The sequence below is a fragment of the Scardinius erythrophthalmus genome (genome assembly GCF_964197995.2).
Source record: "Scardinius erythrophthalmus genome assembly, chromosome: 3".
NCBI lineage: Eukaryota > Metazoa > Chordata > Actinopteri > Cypriniformes > Leuciscidae > Scardinius > Scardinius erythrophthalmus.
The window spans coordinates 11,726,780-11,744,604 of NC_138223.1; the positions used below are offsets into that span (position 1 = coordinate 11,726,780).

Below are 17,825 nucleotides of genomic sequence, written 5' to 3' on the forward strand. Positions count from 1 at the left end.
TAATAGGCTATAGCTTAGAATAACGTCCTTACTGTATGTCTATCTGGTACGGTCCATTCACTTCGAACGAGATGATTCATTAGCCTACTTATTCTGTTCTTTTACATAGGCCTACAGATAAAGACATAGCTATTCGTCCAATGGGTCCAACCAATTATAATAAACTTTTATTCCAAAGCAGTCACGTGCTCAAACGAGAGAGACAGTTAATGAGTTAAAACTGTAGCCAAGTCAGTGCGTATACCGATTCCTTCCTTCAAAAGTTTTGTTCAAACACTGCAGTCTTTTTGCGCATCTTACACGCTCTTTCGGATGGGAGTAACTGCACTGTCCAAATTCAACCCGACAAAGAAAAATATAAAAACATCTCAAAGTAGGCTAGGCTAAACTAAAATTGCTTGACCGTATTGGGTTCAGAGGGGACTTGTTTCGAGGATGCAATATTGTCCGGATTAGCTCATAATAAAGCGTGTCATTATAGCACTGCATGTCTGTCTGGAAAGTGCATCGCAGCATCATTCGCATTATCAGTCTGCAAGCTGCGACCTCCGCTCCGCATCCTCCGGCAAACTAGGCTGACCTGGTTTTCTGCTCTGGCGTCTCGCTTCATCATCGTATCAGAGCATCATCTCCCTTCCGCGAGTGATGTCGGACTGTAGGCGACAGTGGAACCGGGAGGATGAGCTCCCTGTGTACCTGGCTAAACCCTCGACTGGACCCCACCAGCATCGCAAGTCTCACGGGATGTTCAGCTCCGTCGAGGGCGCGTATGATAGCAAGACTATCGATTTCGACCAGTACGTCGTCGGGAGGAAGGGGAACAGGAGCTCGCGGAGCAGTAGCAGGGAACGCATCGTGGATGGGGATTTTGAAGCCTATAAGATCAGCGGGGGGTCTATCCTCGGCTCTCGGGGCGAGAGGGACGACGGGCGTCCGGGTGCCGAAGTCACGGATCAGGCTGGAAAGGAATGTCGTTATGATGAGCAAAACAACGGGGAGGTGGGCTGAAATTGTATGCGTGACAATGACTATTGGTTACAATCATTTTGCATAGCATTTGAACAATAAACCATGCAATAGCCTACACATGCAACTTAATATTGCAATATTCCAAAAAAAATATATATATACATATTCAAATTTGCTCGTAAAAGATTAACAGCATCTCTTAAGCATATGAACACGCTGCAAATGTTATTTTAAAATAAAGTACTAAAACCTTATAGTTGGTTACCATTAAGTTACATATGTTTAAAAAACATGGGTCTATAACATTTTAGGCCTACTGTAATTTTACTAGGCCTATAGGCCTACCTAATGTTTTAGAGCAATAATAACAACATTTGAATTAGTTTATAAAGTATGGAGAAAATAAATTATACATTTATTGTTATATTGTCACATTTATATTAAAAAGTATTTGTTTTATAGCCTAATCGGGCTGCTTGGTGATAATTCTAATTTTGATGTTTATTGCATTATTTAACTGTCACGTGCATTTTTATTTTTTATTTTTTTTATTTTGTGTGTGTGTGTGTGTGTGGAAATTTTATTAATTTTAAGTTGTCCGAGACCTTCCATTAGTTTATAATTACTGGTTCATTTTACTCATTTATTTATTTTTTTGTAGGAACGGTTATTTGAAATGTTCTAAAAACGTAATAATGTAGCCTATGCTATAGCCTAGTTTTCTTATGTTAGTGGAACATTATTTTAAGGTTAGCATAATGTTTTTGCAACGTTCTTTGAACTTAGATTTGTATTATCCCTAACATTCGGAACGTTGGTTTGTAAATGTTAAGAACGTTATTAAAAAAATAATAATTCTAATTTAGACATTTGAAATGTAGGCTAGGCTACTTGACAATTTATGCATTAACCTTTTAATCCTTTATGTAGCCGATGGGCTACTACAATAGCCTACATCAAAAACAAATTTGATAAAATTACTGGTGGACCGTCGACCTGACCCATAACACCGGACCGGTATTCTCGCCCAGTTCTCTCTCTCATTGTTTCATGTGAGGGGGGCGCTCCAACATACACTCCAATACAAAACACGTCTTCCAACAGGCGAACAGACACACACACACACACACACACACACACCCCTCGGGAAAGGCGCTCGCTTGTGCAGCACTAACGGAGCGCTGGGTTGTCAAGAGCGTGGGTTGGTGGCACAAAGAAGCGGGTGACTGCTTATTGTTGATCTCCTCAAATAATAAAGGAGAGATGTCTGGAACGGGCTACCAGGGAAAGAAGAACATCCCGCATTTGACGGTAAGACACCGGCTGCGAGGCGACCCTGCTGCCACCCGGCGAATCCTGCGCATGGGGGAAACGAGAAGGGATTAAATTCTTAGCGAGCCAACAAAGCGGAGGCCGCTTATAGAGCACTGAAATCAGCCGACGGGAAGGTGACCATTACTGCTACAATGTGTCCACATCCCTGCCGTGCATGAAGCGAAGAATGCTCCGATTGCGTTTACAATAGATGCAGGAATAAATAATGAATCGGTGCATGAATCTACAGTGTTGAGCGCATTTCATTGGATAAATCATGGCGAATGCAATAGCAGCGGACGAGACGCAACAGGGTCTGTCGCCAAGAGCAGAAATCTGGAATAGAGGGGACACTTTTTTTAAATGCCAGTGCACACACATCAAGACAAAGAACAAGAGGGATCTGTGCCCTATGTGCTGTATTTTTGTCTGTAGTTATGAGTAATGGATTACAGCGGTCCTAATCCTCGACTAACGCAATCTTTGCGATCTGTGCCTGGTTTACATCTAGGAATAGTGCATATATTTAGGGTAGATTAATACCAGTTTTTCTCTGAACATGAAGCCTAAATCAGCCCAGGAAAGCTGTGCCTTCCTGACAACTGGATGATGTGAGGTTACCATGGCAACCTAACATCTTTCCACATTACCACATTTGCTCTTCTCTGTTCGTAGAACCCCACCCATTCACAGAGTGTGAGGCTGAAACTGTGCAGAAGGCTCTTTTATCAGTGGTTGTAAGAGCACTTCACTGAATTGCAAATATAGCAGGTAAACATAAGGTTTAAACATGGTGTTGGAATCACTCACTCTCTTGCTATCTCTCTTTCTCTCTCTTCCTCTCTTCAGAGCGAGCGGCTGCTGATTAAAGGTGGAAGAGTGGTTAATGACGACCAGTCCCTGTATGCTGACGTTTATGTTGAAGATGGACTTATTAAGTAAGACACCATGCACACTCATTTTTCCAAAGTATAATGCAAATTTTCACTGGCAGTTGCATACCATTAATATGAATTATGAATTAAATCAATCATGCCTTATAGCATCTTAGCATAGATAGATTGAAACAAAAGTCTCACCATTAAAAGCCATGTCCCAAACACACAATTATAATGTTCTCAGTATAATTTTATGTAGACTATATGACAGACTTGCGCTGCACATGTTGCACTTATCTTTATTTTCCTTTTTTGAAGTGATTCTAATCATATTTTAAGCAAATTAAATCTGAAGTGTCTCAGCTGAAGGAAATAATCCATTATTTATCTGCTTTAATATATCGGCCAAATTTTATTATCGGGCCGATAACAATAAAAATGAACATGTATCGGATGATACAGATATGGTGGTCGATATATTGTGCATCCCTAGCTAATAGATACACAGACACACTGCTGTTGCTGCATAAATGGACGTACATAAATCCCGTGGCAGATCTAGGCAGGTGGAGCTGGGGAGGTGGAGGATTTCAGAGGAATACTGCAGGACTAGCTTACAGTAAACAATCAACCATACTATTTAAATGCTGAGCAAGCAATCTCATTGGCTGCAGGATCAGCAGAGCAATCAGGTTGTGCCATGTGGTGCTTGAAGATTTCATGTAAAGGAATCAGCCTCTGCCATCTAGAGTTTCATTACTGAACTAGATATTAACATATTTAATAAGTTAACATTAAATTTGATAGCCCTGTCCTTGGCACATATGAAGTATGCCACACTTTCTAGAACCTTCATGTAAGGGATAATGTACATGATCTATTTTGTTATCACAAAATAAACCTGGCAGGGTGATCAGATACTCTTGTATCACCCTGAATATGTTTATTACATGGCTACTTGCCTCATAAGTAACTAATTAGACACAAAATATTGATTTGAGATGAAATATTTTATTAGCTCTGTTGGGGATAGCCCCACTGAATGCCGGTTCTTTAATGTTCTTAACCACTTCAGTACTCTGATCAGGGAGTAGGAGTCATCATATCTTTTCCACCTTTTATTTATGTGCAGGGTTTCACCATATAAACATATTAATTATGCATTGGAAGTAGTTTCTGCAATAAACAGAAGTAAATATCTAAATATTAAACATACATGCCCACACACTGTTGTGATAAACAGTACATTACCAGTTAAACAATTTCAACAGCTCTCTCAAAGTGTGTTTAGCAGAATAAGAAACAAGCAAACAGAATATAACAGAGCATATAAACAACTTAAGGTACATTATACAGCGTCCTCATTATGGTATTAAAATATAATAAATATAGAATATCTTATACAGATGCAAAAACATAGTTAAACGAGGTATGGCCAATATTAGCAAGATAAGCCACAATGCTAGCGTTTCACATGACAAACTAATCTATCTATAAATTACAGGAACGTCTGTCTCTCTGTCTGTGTGTCTGTTATTCGCATATCTCTCGAACCATTAGTCCGATGGATTTCAAACTTGACAGGTGTCTTGCTACGGGCTCGAGTAAGTGCAGTGCCAAGTTTGACGTTGTTTGGATTAGAAATGCAAAAGATATCGTTAAATATATCGTTAAAAGAAGCACACATTGGCTTTTGCCGCTCTAGCCGCTGGCCACTCCCCCTCTCACACTGCACTGACCAGAGACAGAGAGGGTCGAAGAAAGCAGCGGAGCTTAAGTAGCGTTTTCTCGGGGTTCACTGTGTAGCCTGCTCCCTGAATCGTCGAGCTTATTCATTTGTGGATGTTAACTGAATCTGTAAGTCAGCTACACTGTTTATTTCTTTATATTATATTTTATTCTGGTGCGCTTAGCGTTATCGCTACTGTAATAGTAGCCTATGCTATTCACCAACTAAACATATCCTATTCAATGTGTTCACAGTCTCTTTCACGCCATCATTTGTAGTAGCCTATTCGCAAACTGTTTGCTCAAGCGTAGCGTTTTCTCGGAGTTCACTGTGTAGCCTGCTCCCTCAATCGTGCAGTTCAGTTTTCCATATTTATTGTATGTCATTATGTCAGTATCAGTATTTGCTTTCTACCATGCCCAAATAAAAATATCACTGAACTTTTGCTGTGTAATTGTAACAATGAGCACTCAAACACACCGAACCAACAATTACTAAAAACACACACAAAAACTGATTTTGCACGGGCACTTTGCAATAGTGTCTACTGATGATGGTCATTGTCATGGAATAACTGACCAGTCAAAATCAAGCTTTTCAAAGAGCTGTGTAATCATTTTTAATGATATTACTTTATAATATGCAATGTTCTTGGTCCCATGACTCTCTGGCCTTCTGCTCTTTATCAAACCCTCAAACTCTCCTTCAGACAGGTTGGGGAGAACCTGATTGTGCCGGGGGGTGTGAAGGTGATCGAGGCTAATGGGTGTATGGTGATCCCTGGAGGTATTGATGTGAACACCTGTCTGCATAAGCCTTACCTGGGCTCTCCACCTGTGGATGACTTCTATCAGGGCACCAAAGCAGCTCTGGCAGGTGGCACCACCATGATCAGTAAGTCTGGATGTATTGTTAAACAATGAAAACTGTATAATTTGGCAAAAGGAACAAGTGAGTTGAATACTTAGGATGTAGTTCCAAATGTTCTAATTTGGAGCAAGTTCCCTAGCAATGACTACAAATTGGTTGGGCTAGGACTCAGTTGTATCTCCCTGCGAGAGCAAAGCAGTGTCCCAAATATGCCTGTCCTGCACGTCAGCTACAGCCAATCGGATTTTGTTTCATCCAGGAGTCTGAGCCAAGAGTTTGTTGCGGTTACAACAGCTAATTTTCTTTAAACAATGAATTAGAACTATTAGCTGTTGTGATTCACAATGAGTGAAAAGATCCTTTGTGTTTTAGAGGAACATATGGAGTTTAATAGAGTAATCAAAGACTAAAGCTGCAATTTAAAAGCAACTTCAGTAGAAAGGAATCTTTAGAAATATTCAATAGAATTTTCAAAAATCACTCAAATCCTTAAAAATAATAATAGGATATAGAAAAACATTTTGAGCAGAAGCCATCATCTTCTGTTTCAGTTGACCATGTGACTCCACAGCCCGGCGACAGTCTATTGGAGGCCTTTGAGAAGTGGCAGGACGCGGCTGATAAGAAGTCCTGCTGTGATTATTCACTTCATGTGGATATCCCACATTGGCATGAAGGTGTGAAGGAGGAGCTGGAACTGCTGGTACAGGACAAAGGTGAAAACGTATTCAAAGATCTAATATCTAAGCATATCACATTTCCAAAGCTGAAAGTATTTTGTGTTTTTTAAGTTCCATAACTTGATCATACTGATGTTTCAGAGGCACTTGTTGAAATTTGCCAAATGCTAATGATTGTTAATTCACTATCGTTCAAAAGTTTGGGGTCAGTCAGTAAATTAATACCTTTATTTAGAAAAGACACATAAAATTAAAAAAGTGACAGTAATAAATACATTTATAATGTTACAAAGGATTCTATTTGAGATAAATTCAGCTTTTTAAACTTCTCATCAGAGAATCCTGAAAAAAAAATGAATCATGGTTTGCACAAAAATATTAAACCGCACAACTATTTTCAAATAATATGAAATGGTTCTTGAGCAGCGAATCAGCACATTAGAATGATTTCTGAAGGATCATGTGACTCTGAAGACTGGAGTAATGATGCTGAAAGTTCAGCTCTGTCATCGCAGGAATAAATTACATAAAAAAATAAAAATAAAAAGGAAACTGTTATTTTAAATAGTTAAAATAACAATCGTTTTACTGTATTTTTGATTAAATAAATGCAGCCTTGGTGAGCATGAGAAACTTCTTTCAAAAAACATTTTAAAAAATCTCACCGACCCTAAACTTTTGAACAGAAGTGTATGTCTTTGGAAATATAAATGTTAATGTTCTCTTCTGGCAGGAATCAACTCTTTCCAAGTGTACATGGCTTACAAAGGGTTTTTCCAAATGTCTGACTCTCAGGTTAGTTTATGTTGGCATCTATGCGTCCAACCATAGAACATTATGTAGTCTTGTACAGTAAAATAATGAATAGCATCTCTCTTTCTCTAGTTGTATGAATCGTTCTCATTCCTTAAGGAGTTGGGGGCAGTGGTGCTGGTGCACGCAGAGAATGGAGACCTGATAGCACAGGTATTAACTAATCAAAGAACCGTCATGCAGTATTCTGACACAATTTGGTGCCATTTACTGTTTTTTCATGTTTACAACATTTGTATTCAAGGAACAAAGCAAAATCTTGGGAATGGGCATCACTGGTCCAGAGGGCCACCCACTGAGCCGTCCAGAGGAGGTGGGATCAATAAACGTATTGATGAGCTAATTAGAAGTTTAGCTTGCTAACTGTTTATCCAGTCAATTTCAGTGGCGTGAAGTGTCCTGATTTAATTGGTTCTCTGTTTCACAGCTGGAGGCGGAGGCTGTTTTCCGCGCCATCACCCTTGGCAACCGAGTGAACTGCCCTGTCTACATCACCAAAGTGATGAGTAAGAGTGCAGCTGAGACTGTGGCCAATGCACGGAAGAAAGGTGACAGCATGTTGTGAAATATTGTTGCATGCTGAGTTCATTTTTTATATTTTTGAATGAAGCCTCTTATTGCTCACCCAATGTTGCATTTATTTGATTAATTTAATTTGATGTATTACAATTAAAAATAACTGTCTTCTATTTAATATATTTAAAAATGTAATATATTCCTGTGATGGCAAAACTGCATCATTATTCCAGTCTTCAGTGTCACATGATCCTTCAGAAATGATTCTAATATGCTGATTTGCTGCTCAAGAAACATTTCTTATTATTATCAATGTTGAAAACATTATACACATAAATATATATATATATATATATATTCGTTTTTTTTAGAAAGTTACTTATTCTGATGTCTAGCACAACTGGCTATTTAAACTAATTTGAATATGTCCTAAAATGTTTGGACGTATTCTCTTCATTGCACTTGGTTTAGGCTCTGTTGTTTTTGGTGAGCCAATCACAGCCAGCTTGGCAACTGATGGATCACACTATTGGAGCAAAAACTGGGCGAAAGCAGCAGCTTATGTGACCTCTCCTCCCCTCAGCCCTGACCAGACGACACCTGACCACCTTAACTCTCTGCTGGCCTGGTAAGAAATGTGGAGCTATTTCTACATGATGAGTTATTTGTAAGTTTTTAGACATCTGTGACATTTGCATCATTAGTGTAGATGCACTGGATTCTTTGGGCAAGTGCTATACCTGGCACCATCTATCAATTTTTTATCTACTCTCGGTTACTTTTGGCTCTGTGCTACGCCCAAACCGCAGGCACACCTTTTCCTGGCCCCATTTCTAAAAATAGATCAGGGTTTCATCTCTTGTTTCCATGGTTACAGAGCACCCTCCTCCTCCCTCCCAATCACACTCTCACTCACACACACAACTTGTAGACTTTGCAGGCTGCTAGACTATGGGAGAGATGTCATTATGTTGACATCCACAGCCACACATACTTTGACATGCGCACACACCCTCATAGGCACAGAGATGCACACACACACACACACACTGCCACAAAGAGGCAGACAACACAGCTGGAGAGAGGACATTTATTTTTAGCATTGATAGACTAGAGTCTAAAGGATGAGTGAATATATTTAAAGCATTCAGCATTATATGTATGCTGTGAAGATGTGTGGTCTGTGGATGGATGGATAAATTACAAGTAGAAGCCTAATTCTATGGCTTATTCTATCTTATACTCTACTAGTTACTTGTACTATACTAGTTAGATTGCAAATATTTAACAAATGCAGTTGGGCCTAGTTTTATGGTTAGTCCACATGGAGCAACCCTTTTAGAAACTCTTTTACAGAAATGTAATTCACCTGATGCTGATTGCTCAATTAAAAAATCTAGTGTCTGTTTTTTGTGTAAATTTATTTTTAACTTAATGCTCAGTCTTCATGATAGTAGCTAAGCTGGTAAGTCAAAGGATATAAGATATTTGAGGACTTGACCTATTAAAATAGCAAAGAGTTGATATCTGATCCCTCAGGTCTTTGAAGTGTAATATCCATGAAGCTGTCAATGAATTTGGTATACTGACTTCTTTTCATTGTTAATAGAAATGAGTACTTCTATTCATAAAGGATGCATTCAATTGTTCAAAAGTGAAATACCTTTATAATGTTACAAATGATTTCTATTTTGTATTCATCAAAGAAATGTGTCACAGTTTGCACAAAAATATTAAGCAGCACAACTGTTTTAAACATTGATAATAATGAGAAATGTTTCTAGAGCACCAAATCATATTAAAATGATTTCTGAAGGATCATGTGAAACTAGCTATGTATCCGTCAGTCTATTTTTATGTGCATTTTGGGATATCGCATAAAAATAAAACGCTGATGGAAACAGCACATAAAAATGTGTCTAAAAAACATATGGGCTCAATTGAATCCTTTTTATTCGATAAGAAGACGTCTATACACTATGATGGAAACAAATATTTACTGAATAAATCCCTCGATGTGCAACAAAAACCTCACGTGACTTTGCCCTAACAGTGGATGTGATTGGATAACTGGACTAACCAGCGGACCAATTTCATTGGCATCTCAAATGTCGTTTGGATCATTCTGAAATGGACCTGGCAATAAAAAGCTGTACTACTAAATTCTGAAATGCCCGAGTCTGTCAACAGAATGATTTGGTATAATGACCTCCCAGAAGTGTCTTGCGTTTATTGCGTTTCGTTTATGGCAAGTCATTTATGATGTACACAAAGAGATGTACTGCCCAGATTGCAGCAACATCCATTTTTATTACAGGCGTAATAAATATTATTTATTATTATTGGCGTAATGATGCTGACAAAATTCAGCTTTGCTGTTACAGGAATAAATTACATTTTAAAATGTATTAAGATAGAAAACATTTATTTTTGTAATAATATTTCACAATATTATGATTTTCTGTATTTTTGCTCAAATAAATGCAACCTTGGTGAGCATAAAACATCTTAGGCCGCATTTACATTACATGGTGCAAATGACCCAATAACGATTTTTTCCTCCCATGCGGCACATTAGATATGACCCTCAAACGTGTAAGCTGGAAAAAAGCACATGGATCAAGGACATGATTAAGTTTTTTAAGGATTTCATCTTCATTGGGATTGGGGTCGAATCCTTAAGGAACCAGGACCGTAACATGAGGCTTCTCCCGCTTGTATTGTGATCTTCCAAATCAATCTGGTTACCCACCATATTTATTTTAAAATCTTTTATATATCCCTTCATGGCATATTTAAGTCCTACATGAATGCTCCTTGACGAGAGGTGGTCCTTCTTTGTCCAAAATTTATCAAAAACATCTTGGGACAAGGTTTTCACACTGACAGCTGTCATTGAATGACAGTTAGCAACTCCATTTGTTTGTTCGAGTTCGCAACAGTAACTAAGGGGGGGCGGGGCTTACCGATAGGTCAATTGGTCATCAAAACCTGCATTGTAAATTGGGACTTAAGGTCCTTGCACACTGAGTCCGAAATTTTCGCATGCGTTTTTTCGTATTTGTCATTCGGTGGCTCTGAATTGTCAAAACACCATTCAAAATGCTTGCTACGGATGCGAAAAACGCAGAAAAATCGAACCTGATCCGAATTTTTTTTATGTTTCGGAGGCATTTCGTAAGCGAATTTCGGACTCAGTGTGCAAGGGCCTTTGCTGACCCCAAACTTAGTGTACAGGTGTACTTTCCATGACACATTATGCAACCTCTAAATAACAAAGGTAACAAAGAGCATCAAAGCTATCTCTAGAGGACAGCTTGTGTTCTGTTTGTAGTTGCATCCCCTGTTGTTATATTCATCTTCTTTCTACAGTGGGGATCTGCAGGTTGTGGGCAGTGGACATTGTGCTTACAGCACCTCTCAAAAGGCCATAGGGAAGGACAACTTTACCCTTATACCCGAGGGGACAAATGGAGTGGAGGAGAGAATGGGTTTTGTTTGGGACAAATCTGTGGTAAGCGCATCTGTGAAATATGTGAACCGTTTATCGGTACGGGATGAATTCATCAGTCACCACACTAAATTTGTTCCCTACAGGCAATGGGGAAGATGGATGAAAACCAGTTTGTTGCAGTTACAAGCACTAATGCAGCCAAAATCTTCAACCTGTACCCCCGGAAGGGTCGGATAGCAGTGGGTTCAGATGCTGACATTGTTATCTGGGACCCCGCCAAGATCAAGACCATCACAGCTAAAGCGCAGCAGTCGGTGAGGATTGGAAAGCTCTGCAAGATACTGTAATATTCAATGAATCTCTGGATTGATGATATTTAGTTATACCTACATTTAATACTGTATTTTATACATTTGTAATGGACAGAATTATTACACTCTTTTTATAAAAGTAGTAGGCCTACATGAAGGCCACGTACACACTGCAACTACATTTGGTTGTCAATTCGCTTTTTAGTACTTAAAGGAGAACTCCGGTCAATTTTAACATTGAGCTCAATTTTTTTGTAAATTTGGAGTGCTGTCAATACAGAGAACAACGACAAAAATCGGTGTTGCCTACACCGTATTATCCTCTTTTTAAAATTTGCACCCTGTTGACTTAAATGGGGCAAGTTTTAAACCTGCTTTTAGCCTCTTAACATCCTTGATGTGTCATTACAAGTGCCCAGCCATGTGAGTGATTCCTTCAGAGTGAACACGGGTGAATCTGACTGCAGTAGATGTGAAGGATATGGATAAAAGTGATGTTAATTCAGCCAGCGCACATACCTGTATTTTCTTCCTGTTTTCGGTCGAAGTCCACGGTAGTCGATTGTCGAGTTCTCCACTGTTGCTTAGTTACGTATGATCACGCGCGTGAACTCGACAATCGACTACTGTGGACTTCGACCGAAAACAGGAAGAAAATACAGGTATGTGCGCTGGCTGAATTAACATCACTTTATTTTACATAATTTTAACGTGTATCAGACATATTTTAACGTGTATCAGAGATGTTTCTCTCTTCTTTATGTGTGATTGGTGCAAGAAATCACAGGGAAATTTCTGTATTTTTACTAAATCTCAAATGATTTCAAAATATTAATGATGATTTTGTTCATGCTTGATAAACACTGGAAAATGTGTGGAATATAGAATGGATTTTCTTCTAGAACATCGCTGTTTTTTTTTCTTTCTAGGCTCTTGATTATAATATTTTTGAGGGGATGGAGTGTCGTGGTGGTCCGGCGTATGTGGTCAGTCAGGGCAGGATTGTGTTTGAGGAAGGGAAGCTTCAGGTTCAGCAGGGGACTGGACGCTTCATCTCCCGCAAGCCTTTCCCTGATATTGCCTACCAGCGCATTCAGTTCCGCAATAAGGTATGACTCTAGATTAGGCATTTCAAGCTTGTTTTAATTGTGAATATTTGACCTGATAGAGCTTCCCTCTGTCTTAGTTAGATATGCTGTATATATTAAACTATTTTCACTATTTTCAAGTAATGTTATATATATATTTGGGTTCAATACACTGATCTATATAGAATGACAATGTCATTATATAGATCAGTGGTTTAATAAGATTTTTTTTATTCATGTTTTTATGAATTATTACTCTAGTTTGCAATGTCACATGATCTTACAGAAATCATTCTAATATGCTGATTTGCTGCTCAAGAAACATTTCTTATTTTTGAAAACAGTTGCTTAATATTTTTTGTAACCATGATACAATTTTTTTCAGAATTCATTGAATAGAAAGTTCAAAAGATCAGCATTTATTTAAAATAGAAATGTTTTTTGGTGTGATACATATTTTACTGTCACTTCTGATGAATTTACTGCATCCTTGCTAAATAAAACTACTAATTTCGTTCAAAAAAAATCTTACTGATCACAAACTTTTGAACAATAGTGTAGTAGCTTAGCATAAAGGTTCAATAGTTCCTTTGAATCTATTTGCTAAATGATGTCATAATCAAGTATTTATTTGTGGTCTAGAGCAAATAATCCAGGGACAATAATAGTGGAATAAATAGTGTATTATCAAATTTTAGGTTCACATCTCGCTGTGCTTATATACAGTACCAAACATGTCTTTTAACTGGTGTTTGGCAGATGATGACCAAGCAGGGAGTTTCTCGTGGGATGTATGATGGTCCAGTATATGACGTCCCAGCAACACCCAAATACATAACCCCATCACCCTCTGCCAAGACCTCACCCACTACACACCAGCCTCCACCAATCAGAAACTTGCATCAGTCAAACTTCAGCCTATCAGGTAAGATGAGGTCAGATTATAGAGGAAATGACCTTTTCTAATATAGAAAAGAATACTCACAAAATGCAATGAGAAATATATTAATTCATTTATATATAACATAAAAGTAAGTGCATATTTTCTTTAATATTTCTACATTTTTAGGGGCTCAAACCGATGACAACATTCCTAGGCGCTCCGGCCACCGCATTGTAGCTCCCCCTGGTGGTCGTTCCAACATCACCAACCTTGGTTGAGCCTTCTGCTGTGTGTGTGTGTGTGTGTGTGTGTGTGTGTGTGTGTGTGTGTGTGTGTGTGTGTGTGTGTGTGTGTGTGTGTGTGTGTGTGTGTGTGCGCATGCGCATGTGCGCAAGACAAATCATCAGTATTCCCCTCTCACAGGGCCATACTATAAACAGATTTTTGTGCATTGCATGCATGTCAAAATATCACTACCTTACCTGTGTAGAAAATTTCCCGTCCACAGAGAATTTTACTGTGTACATTGTACAATCACTGCTAAAACAAACCTAGAAAAATACCTATAGATAGCTAGACAATCACTAGAAAATATTCTATATCAATAATGGAAAACACAGAATTTAAACAATTCTAATATAACCATTTATGTTTTTGAGTTGAGCCCCTCATTCTGCTGATGTGACCCCGGTGTTTGTGACTTAGTGTTCAAAATGTTCTGCTGTGAAGCCAGTCGCTGGTCATCCCACAATATGGTGCTCTTCCTACTGGATAACTTACTGAACTAAAGATTACTTAGTGATGTTGAGGGAAAAGTGCTGTAGAATGCAGTTCTGCGATCGGTTTTGGCACAAGTACATTCTGAAGCTGAGCGAAGATCTGCCTCTGCAAGCACTTTTAACTCTCATGTTCTCTGTGCACTGAAATGTTTTTAACTGTGTTATCAGTCTTTTGTGGTGAGAATAGTGATGGATTGCATGATTTCACTTTTAGATGTTGGTAATATTGACATCTGAACTTTGATTCTTACTCTCTCTTTATACTTTGAAGGAGACATTTTTATTTTTCATCATATCAAGTTTGAATAATTTTACAAGAAAAGTTTTGTTACTTCACTTTTTATTTTCATTTTACCTTAAGTAAAAAAGGCTGCATGCAGCTCTTCTTAGCTCTGTAGATTATGCTTATTGCAATGTTAGATGTTGACTAGAGAAGATATTGAAATGACCTCAGTATCACAAATGCAAAATCAACTATATATGCAGCAACAGTAAGTCACACATGCATTCAGAGAGAGCTGAGAAGGCTTTCGTTTCTTTTTTCTTTCTTTTTTTCAATTGTGAGATTTTAACAGTATTGCTCCACATCCAAATGGCACTAGCCTCACTGTGTACACTAAAAGTCTTAATACTAAACTTCCACTAGATAAAGGGTGATTCCTCTTGTTTTGGACCAATGCAAGATCAATTCCAAGCCTGCTGTATTGCTTTCCCTGTTGTGATTTCATATTGCCTATAGTATTTATAGTGCTTATGACCAATGCCATTTTAGTTGGCTGATTTCCACTGATGCACTCACTGACTGTTGATAATGAGATTCACTTTGCTATGGTTAAATAAAGTCTGTGAATAGATTGCAGTGTGTTTCACTTGTGCGAGATTTGTTTCTTGTGAATTAACCAAAGCTGAAAGACAAAATGGAATAACATTAAATGCATTAGTAACCCTAATTGGGTGTTTGGGGTCTATATGACCCCAATCGACTTTTCCTTAATTTAAAAAATGTGAGTGGTTCCCTTAATCTCATTTACATGTTTTTTTTTTTTTAATGTCTACCCAAAACTCGAGCATCCTGTCATATAGGAGCATTTGAAGGAGCAGAGTATAACAGTCATATCCTCAAACAATATTACATTGATAAAATAAAATAGAATTGATCATAAATTAGTAAATACATGTATTAATATATGTACTCTATTTACTGATTATTATGTAAATAGAGTAGGAATACATGGATAAAGGAATTAAAAGATAATATAGAATAAGTAATAAATCATAAATGCATAAATTATCAAATTTTAAATACACTACTCACTAAAAAGACAAATTGAGGAAGAAAAACACATTCATGTCTTGACCCTTTGGTTTTACAATATCATTAGGTGTGGAATAGGTACCACTTTTTGGAGAGGCCATCCTCTACATGGAGTGAGTTGTCTGGAGGATTCAGTTCTCCCACTAGGGCCCAGTCTCTCCTAGACCTCTCCTTCAGTATGTTAGTTACCTGAAAGAAGACACAAGCAAATGGTTCCTTTCACTTTAGCTGTTCATTATGGAGTTACTATGGGGATAGAATTGTTGCATTATTCCAAATAAATAGATTGAGATTCACAAATAAATTTAAAGAGATTACATTTTTTTTTTATCAAATTCACAAATAAATAAAATGAGATTTTAAATCGTCAAAGCGAATGTGCAAATCATTTGTGTAGTATGCTACTTCAGATGTAGAATGGGCATCCGTTTACTGTCTGTGAATCATCATGTCGCATCCGTGTAGACAGGATGATACCCTCATCCTTCCCTTGGGTCATTTTGACCCAAAACAAATTAAAAATTAAAAAATTGAGTGTTCATCAGAGGGGTCCAAGACCCTAGGACTTTCGTTGCACTTGGACCACAAATACACACTAAAAATGTAATGTATCCGAGCAGTTTTGTGGTTGAAATTTAAAAAAGTAACAAATCCTTCCCTCGTGGGTCAATTTGACCCCCTTAGGAATGAATAAAATGCGAGGAATGCTTCAGTACACATGTAAAAGTAAACATGTAAAAACCCTGCTAAAAAATTCAAATGCTAAAACATTACCAAAAATGATTGTATAATGCCTACATGTGTTTCTGAATGCATACTGAAAGAAATGACTTTAGGACCCAGCGGAACAGCTCATTTTTTTCATCTTTTCACTTGTGAATTTTATTAATTTTTCTGAATCTCTTTACATTTATTTTTGAATCTCAATCTATTTATTTGGAATAATGCAACAATTCTATCCCCAGAGTAGCAATCAGTTCATAAGTGTAATTATTTTTACTACTAAAAATACAAATCTGAAATTGATCAATACAAGCTGACACTTCATAAACCACATAAAGTGAACATGACGGTAATCAACCAGTTTATGAATCGGTGTCTTCTGAAGTAAAACTTTGGGGATCACACATACTTACATTATATGGACTTACAGAGATGAAATATTTTTCAAAAAAATTATGTTGAAGGTGAGGGCGAGCAAATGATGAGAGAATTTTCATTTCGGGTGGAGAATCCCTTTAAGTAAAACTGAATCTCACCATTCATCACTGACCAAAATCATTTTATTTGTATTAAGTAGAATAAAACTTTTATCAAAACATGTTGGTATGAATTCTTTACCTTTATGAAAATCTCACGCATATGTTGAGTTTTCTCCTCCTCTACAACATCCAGCAGTACTGTGAACAGTGGAGAGCCATGATCTGGGTGTCTGAAAGCAACCTTTCCTGTGGAGAACAGAGAGTGTGAAGTGATTTTGAAAATATTTGCTATGATAGTCTCCACTTTAAGATGTAACCAGATTAAATATTCTTCATAAAGGAAAAGAGTACCAGGCTGGGCTGCATATACTATCATATAATCAGACATCGTGGGTAGTCGTGCATGTGCGTGGACTGGAGAAGGATATCCACTAGAATCACACAGAAGTGATGAATATCCCATTGAATGACATTGATCTGAAGCAGATAAACAAAATAATGCAATATAGAGATACAAGACAAAGATTAATTATTGAATTACATAATAGGCTCTATATATATATATACACACCGATGAGTATTATGACAACCCTCAGCCTAGAGCAATCAGCATGCTTGGCAAACGCACGGCGCCAGAACTTCGATCACGGAAATGGCTGTTCACGTGCCGCTGTAGTGATTATGTATCAAAAGTGGCCAAACGACAAACCGTCGTCCAGTCGTGTAGTACGCAGCTCATTGATGCCAGAGGGGATGGGAGTCTACACCAACACATGAAATAGGCCCAAGATTATCCAGATCGGCGACGGTCAAGTGTGGATACACCGAGGCTATGGCACCTGGATGCACTGTTGGGCTGACACAGGCTGGCGGCGGAGGTGTTGTGGGCATTGTTTTCTTCCAAATAACACAATCCCTGACAGCTGTCAGGTATCTGAACATCGTTGCAGACCAAGTGCACCCATTCATGGCAACTGTGTTCCCTGCCGGGGATGGCCATTACCAATGCGGCATGCTGCCAGAA

The 17,825-nt window shown here is 38.1% G+C and overlaps 2 protein-coding genes across 2 annotated transcripts; one reads left to right on the top strand and one right to left on the bottom strand.

Moving 5' to 3' along the window:
• Positions 1-645: 645 nt before the first annotated feature.
• Positions 646-15,148, top strand: crmp1 (collapsin response mediator protein 1; the record flags this gene model as incomplete). Its single annotated transcript, XM_081362390.1, has 14 exons — positions 646-999; positions 3,133-3,221; positions 5,600-5,784; positions 6,312-6,476; positions 7,174-7,235; positions 7,326-7,406; positions 7,498-7,566; positions 7,681-7,801; positions 8,241-8,397; positions 11,142-11,283; positions 11,367-11,537; positions 12,464-12,643; positions 13,382-13,547; positions 13,692-15,148. 14 exons carry the CDS (start codon positions 646-648, stop codon positions 13,781-13,783), a joined length of 2,034 nt encoding a protein of 677 aa, XP_081218516.1. The 3' UTR covers positions 13,784-15,148.
• Positions 14,840-17,272, bottom strand: LOC308688940 (uncharacterized protein). Its single transcript, XM_081362388.1, has 3 exons — positions 17,153-17,272; positions 16,941-17,047; positions 14,840-15,788 (listed from the first exon to the last, which is right to left on the bottom strand). The coding sequence occupies exons 1-3, from the start codon at positions 17,262-17,264 to the stop codon at positions 15,663-15,665; spliced, it is 345 nt and encodes a 114-aa protein (XP_081218514.1). The 5' UTR covers positions 17,265-17,272; the 3' UTR covers positions 14,840-15,662.
• Between the last annotated feature and the right edge of the window lie 553 nt (positions 17,273-17,825).

Coding starts and splice junctions, on each gene's coding strand:
- LOC308688940 (XM_081362388.1), bottom strand. CDS start 17,264: ATGGGATATTCATCACTTCTGTGTGATTCTAGTGGATATCCTTCTCCA. Junction 17,048..17,152: donor AGTATATGCAGCCCAGCCTG/GTACTCTTTTCC, acceptor TGTTCTCCACAG/GAAAGGTTGCTTTCAGACAC. Junction 15,789..16,940: donor TGCGTGAGATTTTCATAAAG/GTAAAGAATTCA, acceptor GTCTTCTTTCAG/GTAACTAACATACTGAAGGA.